This window comes from Gavialis gangeticus, unplaced genomic scaffold (assembly GCF_001723915.1).
Source record: "Gavialis gangeticus isolate Ggan-Ray unplaced genomic scaffold, GavGan_comp1, whole genome shotgun sequence".
In the NCBI taxonomy this organism is placed as follows: domain Eukaryota; kingdom Metazoa; phylum Chordata; order Crocodylia; family Gavialidae; genus Gavialis; species Gavialis gangeticus.
In genome coordinates this window covers 106747442-106774211 of record NW_017729031.1, presented here as the reverse complement: position 1 = coordinate 106774211, position 26770 = coordinate 106747442, and the positions used below count along the sequence as shown (strand labels likewise).

Sequence of the window (26770 nt, the reverse complement as noted above, 5' to 3'; positions counted from 1 at the left end):
CTTTTTAAAAAATATGCACTGCTTTTATTAACAAGTGGTCTATAACAAAACTCTACCTGTGAACCTCTTTGAACTCCGGAGAGCTGGGGTCCATGTTTGTTTCTGAACATTGTTCTTGGGCCTTTCTCTAGTGCTCAGTCTTACTAATAGTACCAAGTTAAAGCATGCAAGTGTAAGAGTTTGTTACTGTGATGCAGTGGTGCACTTTACGTCTGATCATCAATGCCTTTACTAGCCTGTTTTGTCTGAGCAGAGGCTGCCTTTATGATGCCTTGTGTGCAGGGATCAAATCTCTAGCAACAATGAGATTAAATGTACATGCTGCAGTAGTAGGGGACTCTCAACACTTGCATGTGAATATTGCCCTGTATATTAATCTCAGTAAGAAACTCAAGGGCTTGGTAACAGTATTCAGAATTACTGGGGTTGCCAATTCAAATTCAGTCCTGATCAGTAATGAACAAAAGTAGTTTACTGGATACAAGCTTATGACATGAATTGATGGTCTCCATCATATTCCTAAAGAGCAAATCTCCTTATCACAAAAAATGCCATTATAACTGGTTCTAATGGACACTCATTAGCTGACCCAAGAGTGGCAAAAGATTTAATAGTCTGGGGGATCTGAATGGGCTTTGGCACCTTTAAAGAGAGTGCCTCTTACTCAAGGTTGAAGCACATTTGCAGGTGATGATTGTGTTAGTAAGTAGTCTGCGCTCCTATGCTCTGTTCTCACAAGAGAAAGCAAATTTTTAACAATGCATTTTTGGACAAAATGTCAGTATTTCTCATGTATTCTTTTTCAACAAACAATTTTTCCAGCTTTTGTTTCCTGTATCTAATTCAGTTGTACGTTTTGCTCTCCTACCATCAGTCCTAATTTGGATTGTTCAGTTCTGGTAAGTCTAGTTGCTGGATAAGATCTCATTAAAATAGATTTCTTTCCAAAATAAACTTTGTTTGATTTAGAATTCCAGTTCTAAAATGAAAGTGATAAATGCTATGGACAGTTTTGGGAAAAAAAAAAAGACAAATCAGCCCACACTTAGACCTTGCAGAATAAAACTATCTACAATTCTAATAAAATTATTTGTTGCTCATATAAGCAATGCGTAGGGGGTGTATGTGGGTGCACATGCACCCCCTGAGCTTGGCAGTGCACCCCCACCACTCGCTGTCCCCCCCCCCAGTGCTGACGCTGCCCGTGGCATCTGTGGGTGGTCGCCGATCACTGGTTGGTGCTTGCCACCCCCTGCCGACACCACCGTGGCTGCCTGTGGGAGATCCCTTCTTGCCACCACCATGCTCCCACTACTGACACTGCCGCTGCCTACAGGAGCTCACCATGCCCCTCAGCCTCCGGGGGCAGGTGGCATTCATGAATATGCTGATAAGCAGGAGAAACATGCTACTGCTCATAAAGCATCACTAAAAAGGCATGCACTTTTTCTGCTGTGCATTAGGGAAGCCTATTGCGCATTTGTGTAGTACCTCATATTAGAGGTACTATATGTAACATGTAGCAGCAAGCGCACATTAATGCAGGTGTAGGTGCACCCCCTGTATAACATCTAGTGAACTACTTAGGGCCACATTTTCACATTAGGTATTGCGAATGGGATCCTTTAAGATGTTTAAATGGAAGCTGAACCATCTTGAAAGCTGCAGCTCCAGCTCTAGTTGCAGGTGCCAGGCATTTGAAAATCTGTTCTTGAGCTTTCTGGTAAATCTGGCCCATGACACCCAGGGCACCTGTAACAAGAAGGACCTGAGTGCTGCAGTGTTGAGCACTGCTCAGCATGGTCATAGGCACCGTCTCACTTCATGAAGTTCCCAGCCCCAAGTTAGATGCCCAGGTTTCCCATGCAACACATGGGAAGAGCTAGCAATGTACAGGAGCAAGTGGAGAGGGGAGTTGCTTACACTAGATGACAGGCAATGCCCAAGAGATGAAAGGGGCTTAAATCCTACTCCTGTCTTAAGTGCCCCAGCTGTAGGCTGTGGGAAGGGACCCATCTCTACCTGGAATTCACAGCCTTTAACTCTGTTTGAGTTAGGCGCTTAGGGAGTTTTGTTCTTTCTTTTCAGCTGAGGAGGAATTGGTCCTGCTGAAATGCAGCCTGAGGGAAAACAAATGTCCCCACCCCACCTTTTCTTCAACAGCCAGGACATTCACCCACAATATGGGAGATTCAGGTTCAAGTCCTCCCTGTCACTTAGAGAACTTAAATCCATGTGTTTGTATATGCCTGTTCATATCCTCTGTCTTCTCTGCAGACAAAAAGACCCCTGGACCCTGGCTGGGAGACTCAGCACAATCTTCTTGTCAACCTTCTGGGCAGCTCCCAGGAAAGCAGGTGCAAATCGGTCTTCTTATTTACCATTGACAAGAGCCAGGGGTATGCTCTGTCCCTTTTACTCAGTTATCTTAGTGGGGGTTGCATGAAGCGGACCAGGTCAGAATGTTGCACTTACCCATGCTTTTGCCTCAAGAAAGGAGCAGTGGCTTTTTCTGTTTCTACTATTTTCCCTATTTCCGGCCACGCATCACTTCCTTTTCCTAAAATAATCTTTGCATAACTGTAATGGAAGGTATCAGACTGACAGTCCTGGAAACTGGATTTCCATCAGTCCTCAGAGAGAGCCAGCCTAGCCAATCTCAGCGGAGGCTTTTTGGTGAATGATTCTCAATAAGGGTGCCTTGAGATCCTTTTAGGGATGATGCTGGGTGCCATGCAGTGTTAGCACTGGTAGGTATGCTAATAGGATTCACAGAATAAACTCAGAGATTTCAAATAGGAATCCATAGTGTTAAAACATTCTGATCTGCTGTGATCTTCCCGAGTGTTTTGCAACAGGTGAATTGCTCTACTGTCTGAATCGAAATGAAAATTGAATGAAAACTAAAGGCTGACATTTTTCAAGAGGTGTATCAAATCTATAGTGGGGTGCCTTGAGTCTAAAAAGTTTGAGAAGTTCTGATCTAGATAATACAGCGTATTGGGACCCAGATGTTCTTTGGGCAAACCACTACACCACTTTAACGGTGTGCCTCAGTTTCTGACTAAAATCTAGGATAATGATACTGTCTTCCTTTGTAAAGTGCTTTGAGATCTTAGCATGAAGAAAACGGCATCATTTTTGTTGTGATAGTTACTGATATTAATGCCATTTTGGAAGGGGAATCTTACTGCCATGTGTCAACTACAGCAGACTCCATGGATTGCCAGGCTGAAAAAAAGAACTCTGATAATAAACTCTTGTGGTTAGTTGTACAGTCTGAATTTCCTAAATGGCTCAAAGCTCAATGCAGGTGCCTAAGTAGGTGATCTGATCTTCCAGAGTTCAGTTCACTAGGTGCTAAACTTGTAGGAAAACCTTGGCCCAGACTGTGGGTTCTGAGAATGTGGAAATTTGGGCCCTTAGTTTTTAGGTGAAGTCATTAAGGGATACATGCTCCAAAGCAGAGGCTGAGCCAGTGGTGGAACCCAGGGGCCCAGACTCCCAGCTACGGTGACAACTGCTAGACTGTGCTCTTTCCCTTTTGGGCTCAGGTTCAGCTGTTGACAAAGATCGGGTCTGAAATCTATTAAGTTCCTTTGAACATTTAAGGACAAGCTATTTCCCTTTGCTTTCCCCTGCAATTCAAGAGCATTTTTACAAACTCTTCTCTCCATCCAGCATAGTTTCCCTGAGCATTTTGGCTGTTGGGCAGAATGTCAGCCTAAAATGTGAGGCACAGCTCATTTGACAGGTTGGAGAGCTCTCTGGTGCTCTAAGGAATAGAGTTGTGCTGCACCCCCCCAAGCAGGACAGTCCTTGTAAAATCCCCTTAAAACTACTGACTGGGGCAGTAATGATTTTGCTAAAACAGCTGAGGCCTTGCCCAGCTATGGTTCACTGAAGTGAGCAGCTGAGCCTAATGTGTGGTCACTGATTACAGAACTCTTGGAGTGGTCATCTGCAGCATTAATGCAGGTCAAAGGTCTCTACAAACATTTAACATCCATTAAAAGCTAAACTTTTGTGTGTGTATGTTTTGGGCTTTGAGTTCTTGAATAGCTTCAGGCTATGCATAAGACACAGAGAATCTTTGCAAATCTCACACTGTCAGGCACAGTGTAGCCTTAACAGACTCAAGAGCAGCATTCCTGAACAGAGTTCACCCTCACTGGGCTTCCTCTGTACAGGTGAAGGGGGTGCAACAACCAGCTGGGGGCTGGGGATGGCTTGTAGCCACCCTGTCAAGCTTTACCCTCTTTCCCCCCAAATTAAAATCGGAAGTGGCTTTCCTGGCCTCTGAGAATTTTGAAATGTAAACCCTTTTTCCCATTACAATTCCATGGCAAAGGTGAAGCCTCAAACTGTTTATTGTGATCTGAACTCTGGGGGGAAAAAATGATGGGCATACACAATGTGCATAGATCTGCCAGATGGCTGAGTGATGACTGAGAGCTCAGCCTCCCCCTTTCATCCTGGAAGATACCACCAGCCCTTGACTCTGTAGGTACAGACAGAAGTTATGTTTGTCATGTGATCGGCCCCTTGAAAGCACTGTACAGCCATGCCCTTAAAGAAAAGCACAGCTGCAGACCGGTTTAAAAGGGCCTGATCCCATGACAATCTGAACCCTCATTACATGAGGGTTCAAATGAAGGTGCTCCAACATGGAGTGCTTTCATTAACTTGTGTCTGCATGGTGGAGGCAGGGCTTGGCTGACACAACCCAGCTCTGCTCCCGGTGGTGTCTTCAGAATGGGAGAAGGGCAAGAGAGCAGAGGGAGGTTCATCTGGGGTTTTTTCAGCCAGCACTGGAAGGTGGAGCAGGTGAAGTGGAGCTCCCTTGAGGTAGGGCGGGGGCTCTAATCCACCCACCCCAACCCCCAGTGCCAGCTGAAAAAGCCCCAGACTGAGCTCCCCATGCGCACTTCCCCCCTCCCATTCTGAAGACAGTGCCAGGGTTGGGAGCAGGGGAAGGGGAGGGCAGCTGTAGACTTGCAGTCACTACAAATTGCAGATGGATCTCCCAGGACCAGACAGTCCTGTTGGGTGTGGGGATTGCTGTAATTTATGGCACTTCCTGAATAATGCTATGAGTTACAGTGGGGAGCTGCACTTCTGTCTGAGCTCTGTCATTCCTCTTTGAATTCTTTAGTCCAAGGGTGTCAAACTCATCTGGCCCCGTAGGCCAGATGGGTGACACGGGTCCACTCATACCCAGTGCCAATACTGGGAGCTGGATAATGGGGCTCCGCAGATTAGGCCTGTGGACCATATGTTTGACACCCCTACTTTAGTCTCCTATCTAATGCATTCAGTTTGGGACAGATTTTTTAACACTCTAAGTCCAAATACTCATGACCATGGCCTGTCCCTTTCCTGCTGTCCCAGTGATGTTTCCCAAGTCCCTTTTGTCAATCCTATTGTAATGCTAAATTAATCATACCATACCTGCTGCATATATCTACAACTGCCTATGAATACAGAGCCAACAGCTACTCTGCACTAACTATTTTTGATGTGCTCCAAGTTTGCCGTTATGAGATACTTTTTTTCAAAGCAGAATAAGCTAACTTGTCTCACACTTTTGTGTACTAAGAGTGTCCCTATGAGGAGTTAGCTCAGAGTACCTAACGTGTTGTAAATTTTCGTAGTGCACCATCTACCACCTTCCCACTTTAGGGAAGCCTCAAGCTCCTCAGACACATTCAACTTCTGGAAGAGTCTTTTTTTTTGTCTGATTCTTAGTCTCCAATTCAGTCTCTTTTTTTCAGGCCAATATTTTCAACCCAGTCTTGCAGGCTTGAAGTCAAGCAACTAAATCTATAAGTGGGCACCTAAATATGTGCAAAGATGCAGAATGACCACAGCTCTCATGGACTCCCCTTGGGGTTCTGCTGTGGTAGGGCAATAGTAGAATCTGAATGAGGACCTCAGAACTTACCTGTTAGAGACAGAACCGGTATCTGTGCAATGTCTAACCAGAAAAAAATCAGCCAAGTCAGATTCCAAGGGCAACCAAAGCAGTCACAGCCTTAAACCAACCACACAGGCTAAGCAGAACCTCTGTCAGGCTCTAATGTAATATCTCAGACTGTCTCCCAGGCAAAGCCTAATTATCCTCTGACTTCCTAGACACCAGAGAATTTCCTTTGTCTATTTGATTTCATGCTTGTCATCAAACTAGTCATTAAATGGCTGAGTATTACGGGAAAAATTCAAGGCTTTCTGCTCTGTCTTGCTTAATCTCTGCACTCTCAACCCCTCCTCCATTCCAAGCTGCAGGGAAAGGGAGTGGGTATCACAGCGAACAGCTAGATGAAACTTCTGCTCATCCTGTTCATCATTCTGTTATGGTCACAAAAACTAGTAAGATATTAGGGTGCATGAAGAGTGGATGGAAAATAGTGCAAAATATTCAAATGGCATTGTATAAGTCCATGGTACAGTCTCATCTGGACACCATTTGCTGAACCGATCACTGCATCTCAAAGAGGATTTTGCAGGATTAAAAGGGGTTAGTGAAGGCTGATGAAAATGATCAGGGGCCTGGAAAAGCTTCCATAGGAAGAGCGATTCAGAAGGCTGGAAGACTAATAAAATGATAAAAGCACATAAAACAGCCAATGAACATGGGCTGCTGTTCTCCCTGTCTCCTAACACATGATTAGGAGGATATTCAATTAAATTGAACAATGAGAAATTCCAAACCAATGAAGCACTTTTTTCACAAAGTGTGAAATTAGACTGCGTGATTCACTGCCTCAAAATACCATGGAGTCCGAGGGCTTAACAAGATTCAAGAAAGCACTGAAGATTTGTATGGATAACAAGAATATCCTGTTGGAATAGTTAATGTGAATACCAGTTTTGGAATATATCCTCATGCTTCAGGTCTCGAGTCAGCATCTAAATCCTAGTGGTTAGGCTGTGTCTTCCTCAGGGTTTCTTGTATCTTTATTTGGGGCGTCCAGGCCTGGCCAGTTCCATAGCTGGGATACTGGACTAGGTGGTCCATGGAACTGCTCCATTCAGGCAACTCCCAGCTTAAGAGAGATTTATGACAGTGTCCTGTCAGTATCCCCAGTGCTGTGTGATTCCTGTGAGTGACACACCAGTACCACGTAGACTGTCTAACAAGACCAAAAACGTAGTGCAGCCCAGTCAAAATAGACCTGGCTTGAAGTCAGGCTTTTTATCGCAGGGTACCATGCAATCATTTATCCAGAGAGATCTTTTCAGTACCGAAAATGTCCCAACCTCAGATGGTCTCTGAAAGTTGCTAATGGCCAGAAGTGACCATTTTTTTTATGCAGCAGTCTCCAAGTTTTGAACTTTTGGCCTGGGGTAATTATGAATTCACTTTATAGCAATAAGAAGGTTCTGGGGCTTTGTTATGCCTTGAAGGCTCTGCAAGCTCAGAGCCAAAATTTGAGCTCCTCTCAATCAGTTCTGACTCTGGGTTTTTTCTTTTTAATGCATTTCTTGCTTGGAAACTCCCCAAGGCACCATTTATTCCCTGAGCTCCATGTGTGGTGGTGCAATTTGGCTCCTTTATCCTCTGGAGATTGTGCCAAAATGCTGTTATCTAATCCTTGACATCCATGTAGCGCTTTGATAACAAGCTGTGGAGAGCAGCATAGACCAGCAGAGAGGGCTAAGATTCAAGAGAGCTGGTTCTGCTCACAGCAAGGCCTTTAACTCCAGTATCTTCCCTATGCTTCAGGTTTCCCACATATCAGGTAGGGATTTGACCCCTCCCCCCTCCATGATTTTTTTCGAAGCACTTGGAAATCTGCAAATGAAAAAGAGCAAGGTAAAGGTGAAGCATCTCTATATGGTGAGCTGGTAGCAGTGCTCATGTGAGGGCTGCCTAGTTTTCTCTGTGGTAAAGGGCTAAGTGGGAGGAAGCCCACAAGCTGCCCACAGACCTTTCCTTGTTCCCATGAAATTCTGTTTAATGTTTGCTGAGATATAAATTGTTTTCAAAAACACCATTTTCCTTCTCCTGCCTTTCTCAGGCCAATGCTGGGAGCCTGCCAGAACCCACCAACCTCCTGAGGCCGTTTCCACTATCACTGTGCTGAAAATACCTGGAGGATGACTGGGCCTCCACCTTACAGATTCAGCATGTGTCCCCAGGGCACATACCACAACCTTAGTGTCTCACAGAAGACAGCAGTGGGGCTGGACCACCTCCTTCATGCCCTCTTCTGGCCCCTGCAACCTGCCCTATTTGTCTTTTTCCCACTTCTACTTGCAGGAGATTGCCAGAGCTGGAACTTCTCCAACTTCTTTGTAGGGGAAAAACAGAGATAGAGAGAGCTGGGCCAGGATCTTACCAGCTGAGCCCCAAATATAATCCCACTGAACTTGGGCTTCCCCAGCTCCCAGAAGGAAGAGGGAGAGAGCCAGCCAAGCTGGGTGTCTCCCTATCACCTCTAACACTCCAGCCTGGAGCTCCTGGGATGACATTACTAGCAAATACTAGTCCTGTAGCTTGAGGGGTAGCAGGCTGTGCTGAAGGCTGAGAACTCAAAACCCACTACTGCTGGTGGGGAGGTTATTACCATGCCATACAAGAGGATTAGTTGTCCCCTTTAACTAAAAAAAATGGAAAAATACATTAAAAATATTTGTTCTGCCTGTTGATTAAGATATGGTCCTTAATTATGCAGCCACATACTTTCCCCCACTTTTCTGCTGCCCCATTCATGGCACAAGATAAAGGCACAAGAAGGCAAAATTAAGGCTGTACGGGCAACCGTAAGTCTGGCTTAAAACTGCAATTCAGTAATGTTTTTATGTAAATACTAGTAGAAATTGACCAAAAGGGGATATCATTGTTTGCCTTTTGGTGCAAAGAAGTTCTGAATTTTGCCATGTAACAGTTTAACACTAGGGCTAAGTACAGAGAGTCAAAAAGCCTGAGGCTGAATCACTTCAACCTTTGCAGGTTAGTCAAAACTTCAGAGATTAAACTGAGAAGCAACTGGACACACATTCGGTTTTGATTCAGGAAATGCAGCCACATACCTGCAGTGGATCAGCCCAGAAGCCAGGGGGCGCTAGAACACAGCTCTCTGGTATGTAGCCAGCATGGGCAATGTGTTTGCTTCCTCTTCCTGCTGAACCTGAGGTCTCTAGGATTTTCAGTCCAGAATTACAACAACAGGACTCTGCAGTGTTACTCCTCATTTTCTGCTTCCAGGTGCCTCTGGGATTTGTAGTCCACAGTCGCAGCAAGCAGTAAGTTTTTAGCAGGACAGGACAGCTCTGTACTCAGGGGAAGGGAAGTTTAATCCCTCTCCCTGGTCCCAGGCCCAAACAGGGTTTGCCTTGGGGGAAGGGGGGACAGTCTCTGCCTCCCCATCCCCCAAACCCTTCTCTGCTAGAGCAGACAGCATGTCCCAGACCAGACCAGGGATGGAAAGCATGCTGGGGGATTGTGATTTAAGTTGAACCGGGAAGGGGTTTGGGACAGACATAAACTGGTTTGACCCAAATCAGTTAAGTCTGGTACTACATTCAAGCAGGTTTATCTTAAACTAATTTCAGCCATTTCGAAACTTGTTTATGTGCACTGAAATTCTGTTCTGTTACAGGTTTAAATCAGTTTCTGATCACTTATCCGATTTATGTGTAACTTCTGTCCCTAGGCTGGAAAACAGTAGAGGCAGCATTGTAAGAAGACAGCAGATGAGCAGTACACTAGGGAGCTGGGTACTTAGTTGTGTAAATCGGCAGAAGCATTTTGCCTTCAGCTGTGATAGGTGGTGTGAATAACCCTGGACATCTGTTCTGGAGCCTCAGAGCACTGACACAGATGGTTCTGACAGGGCTATGATCAGAGCAGGCAGTGAATGGATGACTACCATCACCCTGATAGCAATACTGAGATAACTGATGGAAGCAAAGCACAGGCAGTAATTCATTGCTACTATCCAAAGTGGACAAAAATTACATCTTGAAAAATTCAGATCTGGCAAGGAACAGATGGCTGGTGCTATGTCCTGGAAGGTGTGTGCACTGCTGCAGGTACAGTCAGGCCCAGAAATCAGAGGGGGAAAGCAGGTGCTACTGACTTGCTGGGTGACCTCAGGTAAGTCACTTGCTGCCCTGTCTATTTAGAGTCTCTATTATGTACATGTACAATGTCTAGAATAACTAAGGTGCTAATCTTGACTGGGGCCTGTAGGTCTAGTTTTCAAGATAATGGAGTCAAAATACCCCTACTACATTGTGATAAGCTAGCAAAGTTATACTTGTAGAGCCAGGTTTTGATGAATGCCACTGAACCCACAACAAGGCCTGGATTTTCAGCAGACCTCAACATGTTGGGTGGCAACTGTCAATGCAAAGGAAGTCCCTTGCCAAGCACAGTAGTGTCATACAACCCACAGGGGTTCTTGAGTGCCACCTGCTGGTACCTTACCTACTCACTAACACAGGTACAAATTCAGAGCAATGCTAGGACACTGTTGGGCACCTTGACACACTACTTCAGTGCTTTTCAACCCTTTTATTCTCAAGGCATCCAAATAGTCTCAAGGCCTCCTTGGAAAATCTCAGGTCCTAGTTTTTACTCATTTTTGACTACAGAAAAATAAAAGAAGGACTCAGACCACAGCAAGGATTTTTTTTAACATTATGGATTCTTATTTGCCATCTCTGGGTTTATTTTACGATTCATGTTTGCACACCTAGCAGTGCTGACATTGCTTGTCACCCTGTGGGACCCATGAAAGGATTTCAAGACACCCCAGGGTGCCATGGCACTCTGGTTGAGAATCACTGCTCTAGCCACATTCAAGCACTCAAAATACAGCCTGAAAGTCACCCATATCCATACTTTCCTAAGCAACATCTGGGCCTCAGGGAGTTTCTGTTTACAATTAATCCTTTGAGACAGCGTTAACAGGTTGAACTGAACATCCATGTCCCTACTGTTGTGGGACCGTACTGGGGTTTTACTTAGTCCTAAGCTCTTACTCTGGGAATTTGTCTGAAGAATGATCAAGTGCATACGGAACAAGGACTGCAGGATTTGCGGGGGTGGTAGACAAAGGCACTGCAACATGTAGGTATACTTTGCAGAAATCTACTACTTCTTTCTGGTACTTAGGAAGGTATGGCAAAATGATATGTTTATTAAAGCAATTATATAGTTTAATATTTCAAGTTATTTATCTTACATTTTGAGTAATGCAGAAAATGGTGAATGACATAGTGATTATTTAGCAGATGATTACATTTTTGCTCAGGATCCATCTCAAACAGCTCCTTTAGCATACATTAAATAAAACAGCCTTAAATATTTTGGATACATAAACAGGTATAGAAATTTGAGTACCCAGATAGGGAGAAGCTATGAAGTAGAAGTATAAGACCATCCAGGCGAGCTTCAAGAATGTCCTGACGAGATCCATGATGGTGTCTCCTGGAAGCCCCGGTGCCTTTAATGACTTTGCCAGTCTCTACCACTCAGTAGTACAAACTTTTGGGTTCCTAGCAGAATCAAACCCTGAACAGAGTATGTGACCTATTGTCCCATATTTAGCTGGACCTCAGAAGTTAAATATTTTCCCTCTGACTCTTTGTATAAAAAAGCAAGCAGCCTGCAACTTAAGCATTTTGAAAGAGGTCCATGGAGTCAGCATATTTAATTTTTATTTAAACATCGTAAAAGATTATTAGAAGTTTAGGCTTTACTACATTTTGTAATACATTTGGATTTCATAGTTTAAAAGTTTATTTTCAAAAGTAAAACTTCCTGTCACTTAAATTACAAGATAAAAATCCAATTTTAATAGAAAACATTGGATATAAATAAAATAAAATCTTATTTAAAAAATCATAGATGTTTATCAACCTTGATCCACAGAAGGAATTTTCTGCCCTCGGGCCTATTTGGAAAGGGGATCTTGGCAGGCTGTTACTGCCAGACAGGTGCTATCCCTGGTCTAGGCCAGATTGACAGAAAAAGCACTCATGTCCTCTGTGTGTGCATGGCTCCCAGGGCCTCTTTGTGTCAGGGTGTTTTAATAACAAACATGCCACAGCTCATGGACCTTCCAGTCTAGCATGTATGATGGCAGGGAGAGATAGTATAACAGGAGCTATCTGGAATGGAGGAGACCACCTAGGACTCCCTCCCCCACCTTGCCTCAGTTTCCTATTTTGTGAAATGAGGATCATAACACTGAGGCTATAACATTTGCAGCAGGTTTTTAGTTTTCTATGGAAGAACGAAAGATCAAGATTGTTACTTATGGATAATATCCTTCCTCTTTGTCTCTCCACCAAAAAGCCCGTTCCCCACCTTCTGTGGTCATCATTTTAGACCTCAGAAATAAAACCAATCCCTCACATTCGTACTTCTCGAGGGTTTAGGATGTTAGACTCAGGTAGGAAGGCACAGGAGTGAATGCCACAAGCCCCCAGCTCTGCTGGTGGACATCAGCAGATTAATAAAAGGTTTAATAAAAGGTCAGTGTGATACCAGGTCCTTAATCTTTCTGTTTCCTGCCAGTGAGACATATATAGATCTGTATCTATAAATAGAGATACCTAGAGATAGATAGATAGATAGATGGATAATCTTCCTGTTTTCCTGAATTTCCAGTTAATATCACCATGAAGTCTTGTTGCTTTGTCAGGACCAAAGCAACCCTGGGTTATCTGGATCAATTTCCCTACACTACTCTTTATAAGTCTTATTTATTGAGTGGAATGAGAAAGGGTTCTCGAATATTCCTAGCTATAAAATTTCCAAAGAAACTAGTTATTCAACTGGACTCGGTTTTGGGGTTCTTATATGGAGACAGTTTAGGGACCTGGTTTTCAGACACTGCTGAGCACTTCTGAAATTCCACCCCTTCCAAATGACTCAGACCGAGCCCCTCAAATCACTCAGTACTTTTGAAAACATGGGTCCTAGTACCTAGTCCTCACTCTATTACTGCTTTATTGTTTGACTGGGGTGCCTGTCTCTAGCACCTTTCGTAGCATTTCTATAGAGGTGTTTGAAGTCCCCAGGTGCAAGTATTATTTATATCTAACCAGCTAAGTGTTGCAATAGCACTGGGACAAAACCTCTGCCAAGCTAAACACAGCCATTCTCCCAATTTAGTAGGATCGGGCTGGTGAGTATTTGGTGAATAGATGTGTAGGGTTCAGTATAAAAAAAGCTCAGGACCGGAAAGCCAAGTGCTCAGCATCCACAATAGAGAGCAGATTTTCAAGACCCTTAGTCTCACAAGCTCTGACAGAGACTTTTCTGCCCAGATTGTTCCTTCAAAAAATGTGGTTGTGTGGTTTATTGCCTAACAGCCACCCCAGCTCTAGTGGTGAGGGCCAAATGCTGCTTAGAAGTACTGGCTTGTGGTGTTACACAGTCCAAACTCACTAGATTGGCACTGGAAAGAATCCTCAAGGCCCCTGAAATGCCTTTTGGTGGTTTGGCCCATTTATAGCAATGCTCATTAAAGCCCTATCATGGGGAGGAACCGGCAGGGAGTTCCCTTTCACTGGAAGGCTGTGGGCCTTTGCAACAAAGCCTTGATCTAGTCCAAATGGAGCAGAGTTCTGCACTGACCTGCAGGGTGAAAGTATCCCCACCCCCAGCTCAGGAAAGCATCAACCTTTCCTAACAGCAGTCCCTTAGCTGGTGCAAGGCTCCCCCTCTAGTGGCTGTTTATTTTCACTTGTCTTATAAAAGCTAACTGAAAAGTGAGCAGAATAGAGGCACAGGGCTCCCCTAGTCCTACATTACTGAGCAATGTTGCCTGGCTGCTGCTACTATAATGGCAGGAAGAGAGGCTTGAGAGGGGAGTATGTAGCTAAGCAACTCATTGGGATGAAGGGATGCTGCCCAAGCCTTTGTCTCCTTAGACAGGCCCACATCCCACCCCTTTCTCCTGCACCCCTCAGAGTGAGAAAATAGCTCTAGCTCCATTGCTGCTCAGTGGAGAGAATGCTTCTTGCTTGCCCTGTATTCTCTGCTGACATTCATGCTGCAGCATCTGCACTGTGCCTTGCCCAATGTGGCCAGCTGCGGTGTGGCTTTTTAGCAACAGGAATTGCTCTTTTTTGGTTTTTTGCACCTGGCACTGCTCCATGCATGATGGCAGTGCTGCCTCTCAACCAGTGGATGCTGCAGTTCATGGCTGCCTCTCTGATAAAATTATAATGCAGGGAAGTGGGGAGGAGGTGCCTTGGAAAAGAGTCTTGCTCAGGCAGGTCTGAGATCAGCACGTTGACCAAATTTGAAAGATCTTGATGGATGAGCCTCTGACACTTGTCATACCTTCTCTCTTTTGCCCTATCCGCATGCTTCCAAATTGCTGTGAGGCGCTCTGTGAGGTCTGGCTTATGTAACAGAGAGCCCGTCAAGGTTCGGACATGTAGGCCCCATGGCCTGCAGCTGGATTGAGTAAGGAGTCTCCATCAAGCACTCATCTAAATGTCTCATTCCTCCAGCATGCCCTCAGGTTCAGCACTCTTTTGCTTTCAAAGCTACACAGTTATTAGTATTAAGCAGGCACATTCAACTAGAAAGCCCGGGAAGTGAGAGTGTGTGTGTGTCTATATATGTGGGCATGCACGTGCACCTATTTATCTCTGTGTATCTGTTGGGGGTGATGGTCTAAACAAAGAGGGATATTATTAGGGCCTGATCCTAACAGAATGACAGGATCATCTTTTCAGAAAGATTCCTAGAGGGGCAGGAAAACAGCAAGCCCTTTCCATCTTGTTAATTGTGGACCAGGTAACAGCCTGACATCAAGAAAAGCAGACTGAACAAAGAGCAAGGATTCGCTGCGGTGCAATTATGACTTTTAGCTACAGCCTTGACTAGACTGCAGTACAGAGGTGCACTGCTGAGGGGTTGGAACTGCTCTATTGAATGTACATTATGGCTGTAGATTGTTTGATAGAGAAAATCCCAACCTTTGGCCTCAGAGTTAACAAAAGCCCTGTAATATGAAATCCCTTTTCCCCCACAAGGTGCTAGCACAGGAATGACCTGGGGACACATTAGACAGTGATAAGTGGCTCTTTCCATCCCCCTCCCCTTTTATCCTGTTTACAATACAGGGGCTTTCCTTGAACCAAATCCTTCTTTACCTTCCATGCTCCTGGCTGTTGTGACTAAGTGAGCCGATTTGCTGATGGGCTTTGACTGAAAATGCCCAAAGTCTAACAACTATACCATGTTATCATTGGCACATGGTGTACAGCAAAAGCCATGCATTCTGGTGCCAGCTGTTGCTATTTCCTCACAGTTTGTTTTTTTCAAGCCACAGTCCCTGCAGGCAGGTGGTTAGAGAGGAAATCCCAGATGCTTTAATTTTACCACAGAAAGTTGCTAACCCTTATGGTTGCAGGGAAAAAAAACCTTGACTCGCATGCACTGTTAAAAGGTTTGACATCAGAGTGCAAAGCAAAAAACACATTTTCCCACCACTATGTTTAAACAAAACTCATTAGTGTTCCCCCTGTCCTCCTGCCAAAAAAGTGCATTTGGCTTCATGGATAACTACAGAACTGATAGAATTTGGAGCATCAGCTGGCAGAACACAAGAACATATGGGGCATATCTACACATGTGCTGTAATGCACAGTAGCCTATTTTACTGCACATTAAGGCAGTGCATAAAAATCTGTGCTATTACACTAATGCACAGTAAAAGACTACTGTGCATTAAGCATCACCTAAAAAGTGTGCTTGCGCTAGTGTGCATTAGCACAACCTAATGCGTATTAATTTAGTACCTCATACTGAAGGTACTAAATTTAATGCGCATTAGGAAAAGTGCATTAATGGACGTGTAGATGTGCCCAATAACTGCCATTTACTGGGTCAGACCACAGGTCCATCTTGCCTGAGAATGGATGCAGAAAGGGAAAGTGAACTGGGTATGACTAGGGTTGCTTCCACTGTTCCTCTGTCACTTGCAGCCTCCAATATTTATGGTCTAGGAATTTCTGTTTCAGAGGCTGTACCCCTAATTACCATGCTCAATAGTTACTGGTGCACCTTTCCTCTAAGAATTTGTCAGATCTCTTTTTGAATCTCAAAAACCATCCAGGGTCATTTGCGTGCCTGAAAGTAACTTGGGAACTCAGTGAACAAATTAACAGCATTGTCCATTTCAGAAGTAATTTTGGATTAGCGATAGAGAACTCACAGATGACAGCACCCCTTCTGCTCTTTCACAAAGAAAAAAATGAAAGCTTTTGAAACGTGCAAGAATCCACTAAATTCAGATTTAAATATTACAACAGCAAAAATCAAAGAATCAAAAAATCAATCTGGATAAACTGTGACCTTCCACATCCTGTGGCATTGAATTCCACACTTTAATTACATGCTGTGTGAAAAGGAACTTTGTTTGTTTTAAACCTACTACTGACTAGTTTAATTTTGTGACCCCCTAGTTCTTGTATTGTGAGTAGGAAATAATAAAACCCTTTTTACTTTCTCTTCACCATTTTGTAAACCTCTATCATGTTCCCCTTCAAGCATTTTTTCAAGAATGAACAGGCCTAGCCCCTTTTGTCTCTCCTCATATGAAAGCTCCTCCATGCTACTAATCATCCTCATTGCCCTTCTCCAGTTCTTCTATATCCTTTTGAGATGTGGGGACCAGAACTGGGCACAGTATTCAAGGCATGGACACACTGTCAATTTATAAAGGAGCACGATACTGTTTGGTTCACAGGAGAGATGGATCCATGAGGAGGCTAGATGCAACATTCCAGTATTTCATCCTTTGCAATTTCCAGGCCAAACTCTTTCAGCTTTCAAGAAAATTCATGGTTTCTAACTCCTGCTCCCAAGGCCTGAAAATCCAGACCACACTCTTTCTGCCTACCCCATTACTTGTTAGAGAAACCCTAAATTTAGCATTAGCAATCTTGCCAACAATACATAAAGGGAACATTTTGCTTGCTGTCGATACATGGGCTTTGTTCCACACAGAAACATTTTTTATCTAGAAAAATGTCCTCAGGGAATGGGGGCAAAAGACAGAAGGTATGACAAGTGTCAGCCGCTCATCAAGATCCTTCAAACTGGATCAACATGCTGATTTCAGACCTGCCTGAGCAAGATGCTTTCCCAAGGCATGTGGTACCTCTTCCCCACTTCCCTGCATTATAATTGTACCAGAAAGGCAGTCATGAGACTGCAGTATCCACTGGTTGAGAGGCAGCTCTGCCACTGTGTACATATCAGTGCCAAACTCAAAATCCCCCAAAACAGCAATTCCTTTTGGTCAAAAAGCTGCACTGCAGTTGGTCATGTAAGGCCTCACTTCATTCAGCCCAAAATAGACTGTATATCAGTTTGGTCCCCTCTGAGGGACAAGTAATAACTACCTGTGTAGGATATCATTTATGTACAGTCATATGGTTGGGAACCACTAACTTCATCCAAGGCTTACTCCTAGGTCTGGAAGCTCTGAAGACGCATGGGGCCAGCAGGGGGTTGGACTAGATGAGCTCCTGAGGTCCCTTCCAACCCTACTTTTCTGATCGTATGAGGGGGAACACAAGGGGGATGCTCAGGTGGAACAGGATTCGGTTGGGTCCCTCACTGTCAGTCTCACTAGGCCACTTAGTACTAGTTGAGTGGCTCTGTCATTATCAGCAGGTGTCTACATGTGCACATTTACTGCACAGTAACCAAAATTACTGCGTATGTGCAGTATCTACATGTGCACACCTGTACTGTGCAGTAAATATGGTAACTTACACTGACTTGAGTGTAAGTTTAATATCTGCGTCATGCAGGTATCAAATTTACACCCAATTAGTTACTGTGCAGTAATGCATGTGTAGACACCTTACTGCACAGTACCACTGTGTGTGGGCTGACTTGAGTCCATACACAGCATTAATGCGCTTTAACACCTGCATGTGTAGATGCTGGCCTATACCTGCTTACTGCGCAGTAAATTTATGTGGGTATAAATGCACGTGTAGACACGCCCAGCGAGAGGCAATGAAAATCATAAGATTCCATTTAAATTCAAGTTATTTTTTTGAATGTGAGGGGAAAAAAGCATCAATCCATCAACTCTGTTTTCATCGTGAAGGTGCTGCTGAAAACCGGTGAGAGTCTGTTTTCATTTGCAGAAAGAGTAAGGTGTGGTTGCTGGGTGGCAGGGGCCTATTTGACGCACAGCACAAACAGGGTTTCGGCCCAGAGGGGTAACAGAGGGGCTGCTGGCTCCATGTCAGCTCAATCTGTGGGCAAATAAAGACAAGTTGTATTTGACTGAAGGTCAAAGATGCAACATGCGCGCACTCAGGGGGCACGAGCCAGTGCTCCTTCCCCAGGAAAGCATCAAGAGGCGGCTCCTAAATCCGCACACACCCGCTCCCAATGGCGCAGGCCTCGCCGGCCCCGCTCTCAAACCGGCCCTCAGGCCAGAAGCAGCGACGACCTGCATCCGCTGGAGCGCCCGGCCCCGCCTCGCCGCTGCTCCCAAGGCTCCCCCGCGGCCCCTCCCCCAGCACCTGCACACTTCCTCCCCTGCGCTCGCACCGCTCGGTCTGAGCCGCCCTCCCGTCACGTGGGGGAACCGCCCCCCCGCAGAGCGCTCGGCTCAACCCCCGGCCCGCGAGCCAAATGCGGCCTGACCCGGCCCTCAGCGCGTCGGGGCGGGACCTTCCTCAGGGCCGGGCCAGGGCGGGGGATGTTCTGACCGCGTCGCGCCTGACGCCTGCGCGCGCAGGCACCTCGCAAGGCAGCCTCGGCGGAAAGGGGCAGGACCCCGCCGGAAGCCGGAAGCGGCGCGCTGAGCTGACGTGTGGCGGGCGGCTGGTCGGGTGCCGCCATGGAGACGCTCTATCACCAGACCAACAAGTGAGCGGCGGCGGCTGGCTGTGGTGGGGGTCCGTGCGTCACGGCGGCCGGGCAGCGCCGGGCTCGGGCTTCCACCCTCCCCGGGTGGTCCCCCTTCCCCCTGCCCCGCATGGGCGAGCTGCCCCCAGACGGCCGCTCGGTGACAAAGCAGTTAGTGGCTGAGCAGCAGCAGCTGGACGGACGTCGTGTCTGCCTGGTCTCTGCCCCCCGCAGCCCCTGGGGGAGGCAGGGAGAGGAGGCACCTGCAGGCTTAGCAGGCCTCGGGAGGAGCTGGCAGGGAGGCTGGTTGGCTGCTCTAGCCCTGTTGCTACCCAGGGGAAACCAGGGTCCCTGCGAGCACACAAGCAGCTCCTTGGTGAAGGGTGAGGGGCTGTGCGGCACTGGGTGCCCTGTGAAGGTCCTGGGGTAGGGTAGGGGCCTGCAGCAGCCTGGTTCAGTGGGGAGCGTGAGGGGGCTATAGCAGGTGCTGGGGCAGATCTATGCCCCCTGGCAATTCCTGCTCTTGAGAGGAGGCCAAGGCAAAGGTGCTCCCCGAAAACAAATGGTGGCAGCAGCAGCAGGACTGAGAGGTAGCGATGCTGGCAGGGAGCCCTGGTACCTTTGCCACGTGGCAGCAAGGGTAAGGTGGCCTGACTGGCAGCCAGGAAGTTTGAAGGACTCGTGCAGTCCTCAGTCAGTTGTCTGTCCAGCTTCTTAAGCCATCAGAGTCCCTTGGGAGCAGGGGCGAGTAGAGGGAAATCCAATTTGCACCTTGTTTGAGTGTTATGTTTTAGAGTGTGTGTGTGCGTGTATTTCTCCCCGTCCCCTGTTCTGTACTTTGTACTGAACAACAGTCTGTTTGAATAGCAGTTGATCCATGTTGTGCTTGTGTTTCTTTAATAGGCAAATCCAGGAGGTCCAGTCTTATATGGGACATCTGGAAACCTCAGACAAGCAGTCAGTGCACTGTGAGTAGCTGAAGAGGGTAGTCCAAGTCCAGTGTGCACATGTGGTGAATTTCTTTTTATCATTGAACCTTGGACTTTTGCGTTTCCATTAGCTGTACCTAATGTCATAAGTTTAACCTTTGGCAACTTTTTATATTCTGTTTTAGAAAGACAGTGAAGCAAAGTAGATCAGACCCAAGTTCCATATGGGCCAGTATTCTCTCCCCACTAGCAACCAGCGCCAAACGCTCTGGACCAGGGTGGAAGAAGCTTTCATATCTTAGAAACCGAACAGGCGTTTAAGCAGGACTCCATGTGTTTTACTCATATTACCTAATTTAACTCTGAGTGTGTTTATGTAAATGTCCAGCCTATTTGAATCGTCCTAAATTCTTGGCCTTGCAATCCCATAGCAGTGAGTTTCATAGCTTGCTTACTTGCATGAAAACTGTGGTGTTTCTGAATTTCTTTAGTGTCCCCTTGTTCAAGTGTTTGGAGACAAGGAACAGGAACTCCGTGCTCTCCTTTTCCTAGACTTCTTATGTACTTTTGTCACATCCCCACTTGTCTGTTTTCTAAAGAAAATTATGCCAGCCCCTCCTTTTGGGTTTCACAGGCTCTTGTCTATTCTCATTTCCTTTCTCAGAACCAGCCATAGTTCTAAAATAAATTTTTTGAGATGGAGGACCAACACTGCACACAGGAGCCAAATGAGGGGGAACTGTTATTTAAATCAGTGGTTCTCAACTTTTGGTACCTTACATACTGCCTGCTGATTGACGCGGCAAAAGTGAAACCGGAAATCCCACCGTGGCATTTCTGGTTTCTCCACTGTGAGCCAACTCCCACTTTTTCCTTGTGGACCACAGCCCAGGGCAAAGCAGCCTGCATGGGGGTCCCCTCCCTATCCCCCAGCACACTGACGCTGGGGAGTGAAAGCAGCAGGAGGGGTGGAAGCCAGAACTTCTGGCCCAAACAGGCAAACACGCCTCCAACCTGCTGGACAGGGGTTGGGCCAAACTAAAAACGCAGCACCCGCGTACCCTCTGCCCATGTCTCGCGTACCCTCAGGGGTATGTGTACCACGGGTTGAGAAACACTGATTTAAATAGCAATATTATATTTTCTACATTATATTTGATCTCATCCTTTTACATCCTAATATCTTGGTGTTTTCAACCACGGAGGTTGTCATTAAGATGGCTTTAGAAATGCCAGGGTCCCTTAAGGTGATAGTTATTTTAGAATGTATGGTTGGGCTGGTCAGCCTCTGGCACAGGGGCTGCAGGGTCACCTGCACTGCATTTGAAAGGTTGTCTGAGTCTATCCCAGTTGTGTAGTTGGTCCAATAAAAGGTACCCACAAAAATCCTTGCCTCTGGGATGACCAGTTATATTTTATTGATATTCTCTAAACTTTAGCTTTCAGACACTAAACACATCTTGGTACCCTCACTTCCCTTGAGATCTGAAACCTAATTGTGGTGGTGTTAGCCTTGTTTAGTAGATCATCTGTTGTTATCTCTTTAACTTCTTAGTCTTTGATCAAGATAGCTTTTCCTATGCGTGCTGTTAAGCAAGCTATTCAGTGGAACAGTCACTTTGTCCTTTTCTACCATATGACCAGTCGCAGTCCCTGTGTTATTTTCAGTTTGTTACTGTGCTGCCTCTTTGCTCTCTTAAATGTGTTCTCAGTTAATTTCCTGCTATGAAGTTGAGGGTATCACCCGTATGACAGTTAGATTCAGGCCATGTGTGTGTTATATTCATGTAGATTCATTTGAGAAATCATGTAGAACAGGGTGGTCAAACTCATGGGCTGAATGAATGAGGTAAGGCCAGTCTGCAGGCAGGATTAAATTCCCAGGTCCCCTTTCCTCTTTGGCTCCCCTCCCCCAGCATATTGAATCCGATGCCCACTCCAGGTGGTCCAGGACCTGTGCTGCATGCGGCACAGTCCAACCAGATGCATGTAGCATGGATTCCAGACTAGCCGGAGCAGGTATTGCACTCCACAAGGTGCCCACTCTGGCTGGACTACACTATATGTGGTGCTTGCTCTGGGAACCATGGCACGCACAGCACCTGCTCCAGCTGTTCCAGGACCCCTTGGACATGGTGCCAGCAGGCATTGCACGTAGCACGGGTTCTGGAGCACCTGGAGTGGGCACCACATGTGGTGTAGTCCCAGAGCTTCTGAAGGAGATACCATGTGTGGTGCGTGTTCCTGGAGTGAGCACCACACATGGTGCAGTCCAGCCAGGGGTGGCATCAAATGTAGTGCTGCATCCACTTCAGCTGGTCTTGCATTCATGCTGCACACTGCTGCCTGTGCAGTGCAGTGGCTGTGAAGGGCACCATATGCCCATGGGGCTGGTCTAGTGTTTGCCATGCTCCACGTAGGTCTGCTCAGACACAGGGGCAGCACTGGGCATCAGATGGCAGGGCTCTGTGGGTTGGATCACCTGTGGTATAGAATCTTTTCACGTCAGTACTACTTCCCCACCTTCTAGGCTTGTCTCTCATTCCATTATAGCCACCTTTTGCAACATCTCCTTGATTTCTGTCAGGTTCACGTCATGTATTGCAAAGCCTCCTAGTTCATTTTTTTTATGGTCTTGCACTTCCAAGGTGGACCAAAAAGAGCTATGAGCCTTTGTTTTTATTTAATTTCATATGAAACTTTCTGGTCTCTTTGCCTCTTTTTTTTTCAAAATCAGATTTCAGTCTTGTTCTTTATTGTATAAGAAGCTGCTGTTACACTAGGCTTAGTTACATAGCCAGACTGCTCACTGACCATGGTCCTGTACCACAGCTAAATCCACCAATCGACTGGGCTCCCTGCCCTGGCCTTGGACCCATCTCCCCAGCCACACTTGAGACACTGTTTGCACAACCCAAAATGGGTTGGCTTTTCCATGCCCCCACACTCTGGCTGGCTGCCTCAGTGCATGCATAGGTTACCTGTCCCTTAACTGTGTATTCCACTTCTCAAGAGTTTAAATTTTCACTCGGGCCATGTGAAAATTGGTTAGCTAGCAACTTTTGAGTTGCTTCTATGGCCTGTTATTTGTGTGTGCAGTGTGGTCTATTTGCTGTGTGGTTATTGGACTTGTGGTTCTCTGTAGAGCTTAATTCTGAATGTGCGTCCTCAAAAGGATGGCTGGTGGCCTGCACTAATCAGGCTAAACACTGAGTGAGTACGTCTTCTTGGGGCCTCATCTGAGTCATGGTTTAATTTTTTTTTTCTTCTTTTTTCCACCCCCAGGTCTGCCCAGAGTCAGCAGAGTTTATCAGCCCTAAGAAATGTCCTCCTTCTATCTTTTTTTTTTTTTCAAAGGGCTGTATTGGCAACCCAAGGTTACATGACTCCCAACTGGGATCCCTAACCACACCCTGCATACCTTTGGGATGTACTAAATTTCAGGGCAATTCAAATAGCACTTCAGAGATGATAGAAGGAAGTTTCTAACTGTAGTGGCTATAGCACTGCCGTCCAGTTTGTACGATGCTTTGAGATCCTTGAATGAAAATTTCTGTAGAAGCACATGGGTTTTATGGAGTGGACGTAGGGTTTCTTTGTCCTCTTCTGGTACAATGTTTTCACATGTTTTCAAGGCTGCTGGCCAATGTTCCTATGATCACACAATTGGGATTTGAAGAATTTTATGTCTGGGCCTATAAACCAGGGAGCAGAGAGAAAATTCCTCAGATCCCAGTTGTGTGACTGACAGGCCATGAAGCTGAGGCTCATAGATTTCATAGACATTAGGGCTAGAGGGGACCTTGGAAGATCATCGAGTCCAGCCCCCTGCCCAAAGGGCAGGAAGTCAGCTGGGGTCATAGGATTCCAGCAAGATAAGCATCCAATTTACTCTTGAAGGTGTTCAATGTAGGTGCTTGAACCATCTCCGATGGCAGGCTGTTCCAAGCCTGGGGGCTTGGACAGTAGAGAAATTCTTCCTTATGTCCAGCCTGAAACGGTCTTGTAGTAGTTTATGACTGTTCAGCCCCGTCATCCCTTGGGGTGCTCTGGTGAACAAACGTTCCCCCAGATATTGGTGGTCACCCCTGATAAACTTGTAGGTGGCTCGGGAGCTTCCTAATCACCATCTGCCCTACAGGGCTTTTAAATATCCCCAAGTGCCAAGGAGCTGGGACTTTGGGGATGCCAATCATCTGATTGTCAGCAGGGTGCAGTCCCAGGTCCAGGACACATGCCACACGTTCAATTGAAAGTTAAATACAAACCAGCCATGAAAATGTTTTGTGTTTAGTAGCTGGTTTGACATTTTATCCCACCATTAAACTCCCTGAACAGGCGGTATGCTACAATTTATCATGTGATTTAGGTCTTAACTAGCAGAAGGACTTGTTCTTCACCTGGGTCATTATTTTTGTAATTGCAGTGTTTGTTTATTTTCAAAGTACTTAGTACAACATATTTAGGTCAAAATATTGTTTATTTTTAAAGAACATAGTACAACATATTTTGCATTTAATATTTAACGTGGCATGACATTCCACATGACATCTACAATAAAGATAATTAATTGGGAGCTTCTTTGTAAGCAATGTTTGTGGTGTTTCCTGTTGGTGCTAGTATATACAACCCTCTTCAACTACCAGCTCTGAAGCAAGTCAAATAACTGTCCATGTAAAAAAGCATTGTTCCCTTAAATAGTCACTGGAAGCCCCAAAAAGGGTCAAGTGAATAATAGCCCGCCTATAATTTTTCTTCAGGTGGTAGTCAGTAATTTTGGAAGGTTTAGAGTAGATAGGACCAGTCGTTCTCGACTTATAAGCGAACATACATACATGCAAACATACACTTAATTTTTTATATATATATATTTCATAGCAATGCATTGTGTGTTTAGTCTTTTCCAACAACTGGGTTCCTTCTCTTCTCTTTTTCCCCTCACAGTGGTAGAAAATGAGATTCAGGCAAGAATAGACAGGATATTCAGCAACTTGGAGCGCCTAGAAATCCTGTCTAGCAAAGAACCTCCTAATAAGCGGCAGAATGCCAAACTGTAAGTGTTTGCTTTCCCTTCCCGCAATAGTGCTTTACACTTCTGTGGCTCCTTCTATCAAAGGGTCTTGAAGCACTTTATAGACATGTGTCTTATTCATGTCCTTACAGTCAGTGGAATTGAGGCATAGAAAGGAAGTGAGCTTCCCAAGGTGACACACTAAGGTAGTGTTAAAGCCAAAAGTAGTACCTTGGACTCCTGTGTTCCATGCTGTAATCAATAAACTACTCCCCTCTTGCTTTGAAGAAGCTATGTTGTTTCATAAGGGAATTAAGTAGCTTTTATAGCTTCTCTGGCTGTTTTTAAACTGATGCCTAAACTAAGGTGATCAGATTGTTGGCCCCCAAGCACATTTTAAGCATCAGGTTACTAAGAATTGGGGGGTTTGGGGTTTTTTTTTGCTGATTTGGCCAGCCAGTTCCAAAAGGTGTGGTATCCATATGTTTTATGATAAGACCTTGGAGAATTTACAATGGGCGAGGAATACTCCGTGCATTACTTCTAGATCGGTGCTGCTATTAAAGATGTTTTTTTTAACCCTTCTAAATCTCACTGTCAGTTTGTTACACAGCCATTTTTAGGGAAGAGTGTTCCAAAACAGACTTGTTTTTCTCTTATGCTTCTTTGGAATGGTATGATGGAAGCTGTATTTTTTGTGTGCACCCTGTAGATATGGAAGACTTGAGAGAGTCTTTTCAGGCTTGGCGGCCTGCTTATGAGGTGACTTCACTGTGATTTGGGATCTGTGAGGATATTAATTTGAGAGAGAGATTTTAGTTTGAGGTGTTGATCTCTAAAATGGGGGTCACCAAGCTATGGCCTGTGGGTCATTTCTGGCCCTTGGAGCTGTTTGATTGAGCCTGCATATGTGAGTCCTTGGTAGTGTTTGGCGGTGGGCATTCACCTCGTGCTGCTCTGTAGAGGAGCACTAGTGGCAGGCCATCTCCTGCCAGCTGTCTGCCTCTGACGTGAGCTGGACGTTCTGGCCCTCAGCCTGAAAAGGCTGGCAACTGCTGGCCTAAAATTCTTGCCAGGTACTCTTTCTCTTGGATGTTCTTGCTCCTTTGAAAATCCCAACTTTAAAGACAAAGTATAATAAAAAGTCAGAAGTTTGTAGAACAGCATTTCTTTTCACTCGTAGTGAAATGACTCGCCTGGAGTCGTGGACCAAGAAGTGAAGGAGGTAAAATTGTTCAAATCTTAGAATTTGCACAAATCTGTCTTAAGGAAGGCTTATGTGCTACTCTGAAGGCACAAGAGAGGATGCATGAGGCAGCTCAAGGTTCATCCTTCACCCATTTGTAAATAATCGCATACCTGTTTTGCTCTGAACTGTGGCATGAAATTTTGGCTTCTGACACTTCATTGACTTTTCGAAAACAAGTTAAGTGAGGACAAAATATTCTTTTTATCGTTAGTTGTACTCTAATCTTTAATGCCCTGTCTGTCACAAATTAAAGACCAAAAAAAAATGCTACCTCATGTTACCTACCCCTGGGATTTTCCTCCTCTTCTTGATTCTGTGTAGCCGAGTTGACCAGCTCAAGTATGATGTCCAGCACCTGCAGACAGCACTGAGGAACTTCCAGCATCGCCGTTATGCCCGGGAACAGCAGGAGAAACAACGGGAGGAACTTCTGGCTCGCACGTTTACCACTAATGTAAATATTCCTTGCTTTAGAACATGGGGCAGTTCCATAAAGCATCCACCTTACCATTTGAAAGGGGGAAACATGGGGTTAGGATTTGTGTAAGATGCTGCAAATGTATATAAAGATAGAAAAGGTAACACTGGGCTTGGGTAGAGGGCACTATACAAGATGCAATGAATAAACAAAGAGTTAGAAGTCTTTTATCAGCCTAAAATACTCCCTAGGATTGTGTCTGATAAAATAATAATAATAATTATAGTGATGGCTGAGGCTTGCCATC

The 26770-nt window shown here is 45.4% G+C and overlaps 1 protein-coding gene and 1 long non-coding RNA gene across 3 annotated transcripts in view; one reads left to right on the top strand and one right to left on the bottom strand.

The window, feature by feature from the left end:
- Positions 1–18030: 18030 nt before the first annotated feature.
- Positions 18031–18671, bottom strand: LOC109302040. Its single transcript, XR_002098691.1, has 2 exons — positions 18537–18671; positions 18031–18255 (listed from the first exon to the last, which is right to left on the bottom strand). It is a non-coding gene; the product is annotated as an uncharacterized LOC109302040 (long non-coding RNA).
- Positions 18672–18785: 114 nt separating this feature from the next.
- GOSR2 (golgi SNAP receptor complex member 2) overlaps positions 18786–26770 on the top strand; it is a 22827-nt gene continuing 14842 nt past the window's right edge. For both annotated transcript variants that reach the window (XM_019523517.1, XM_019523516.1), the window contains exons 1-4: positions 18786–18877; positions 19760–19824; positions 24730–24838; positions 26367–26499. In XM_019523517.1, the coding sequence (XP_019379062.1) occupies positions 18849–18877; positions 19760–19824; positions 24730–24838; positions 26367–26499 (336 nt within the window). In that variant the 5' untranslated portion in view covers positions 18786–18848. The remainder of the gene's footprint in view (positions 18878–19759; positions 19825–24729; positions 24839–26366; positions 26500–26770) is intronic.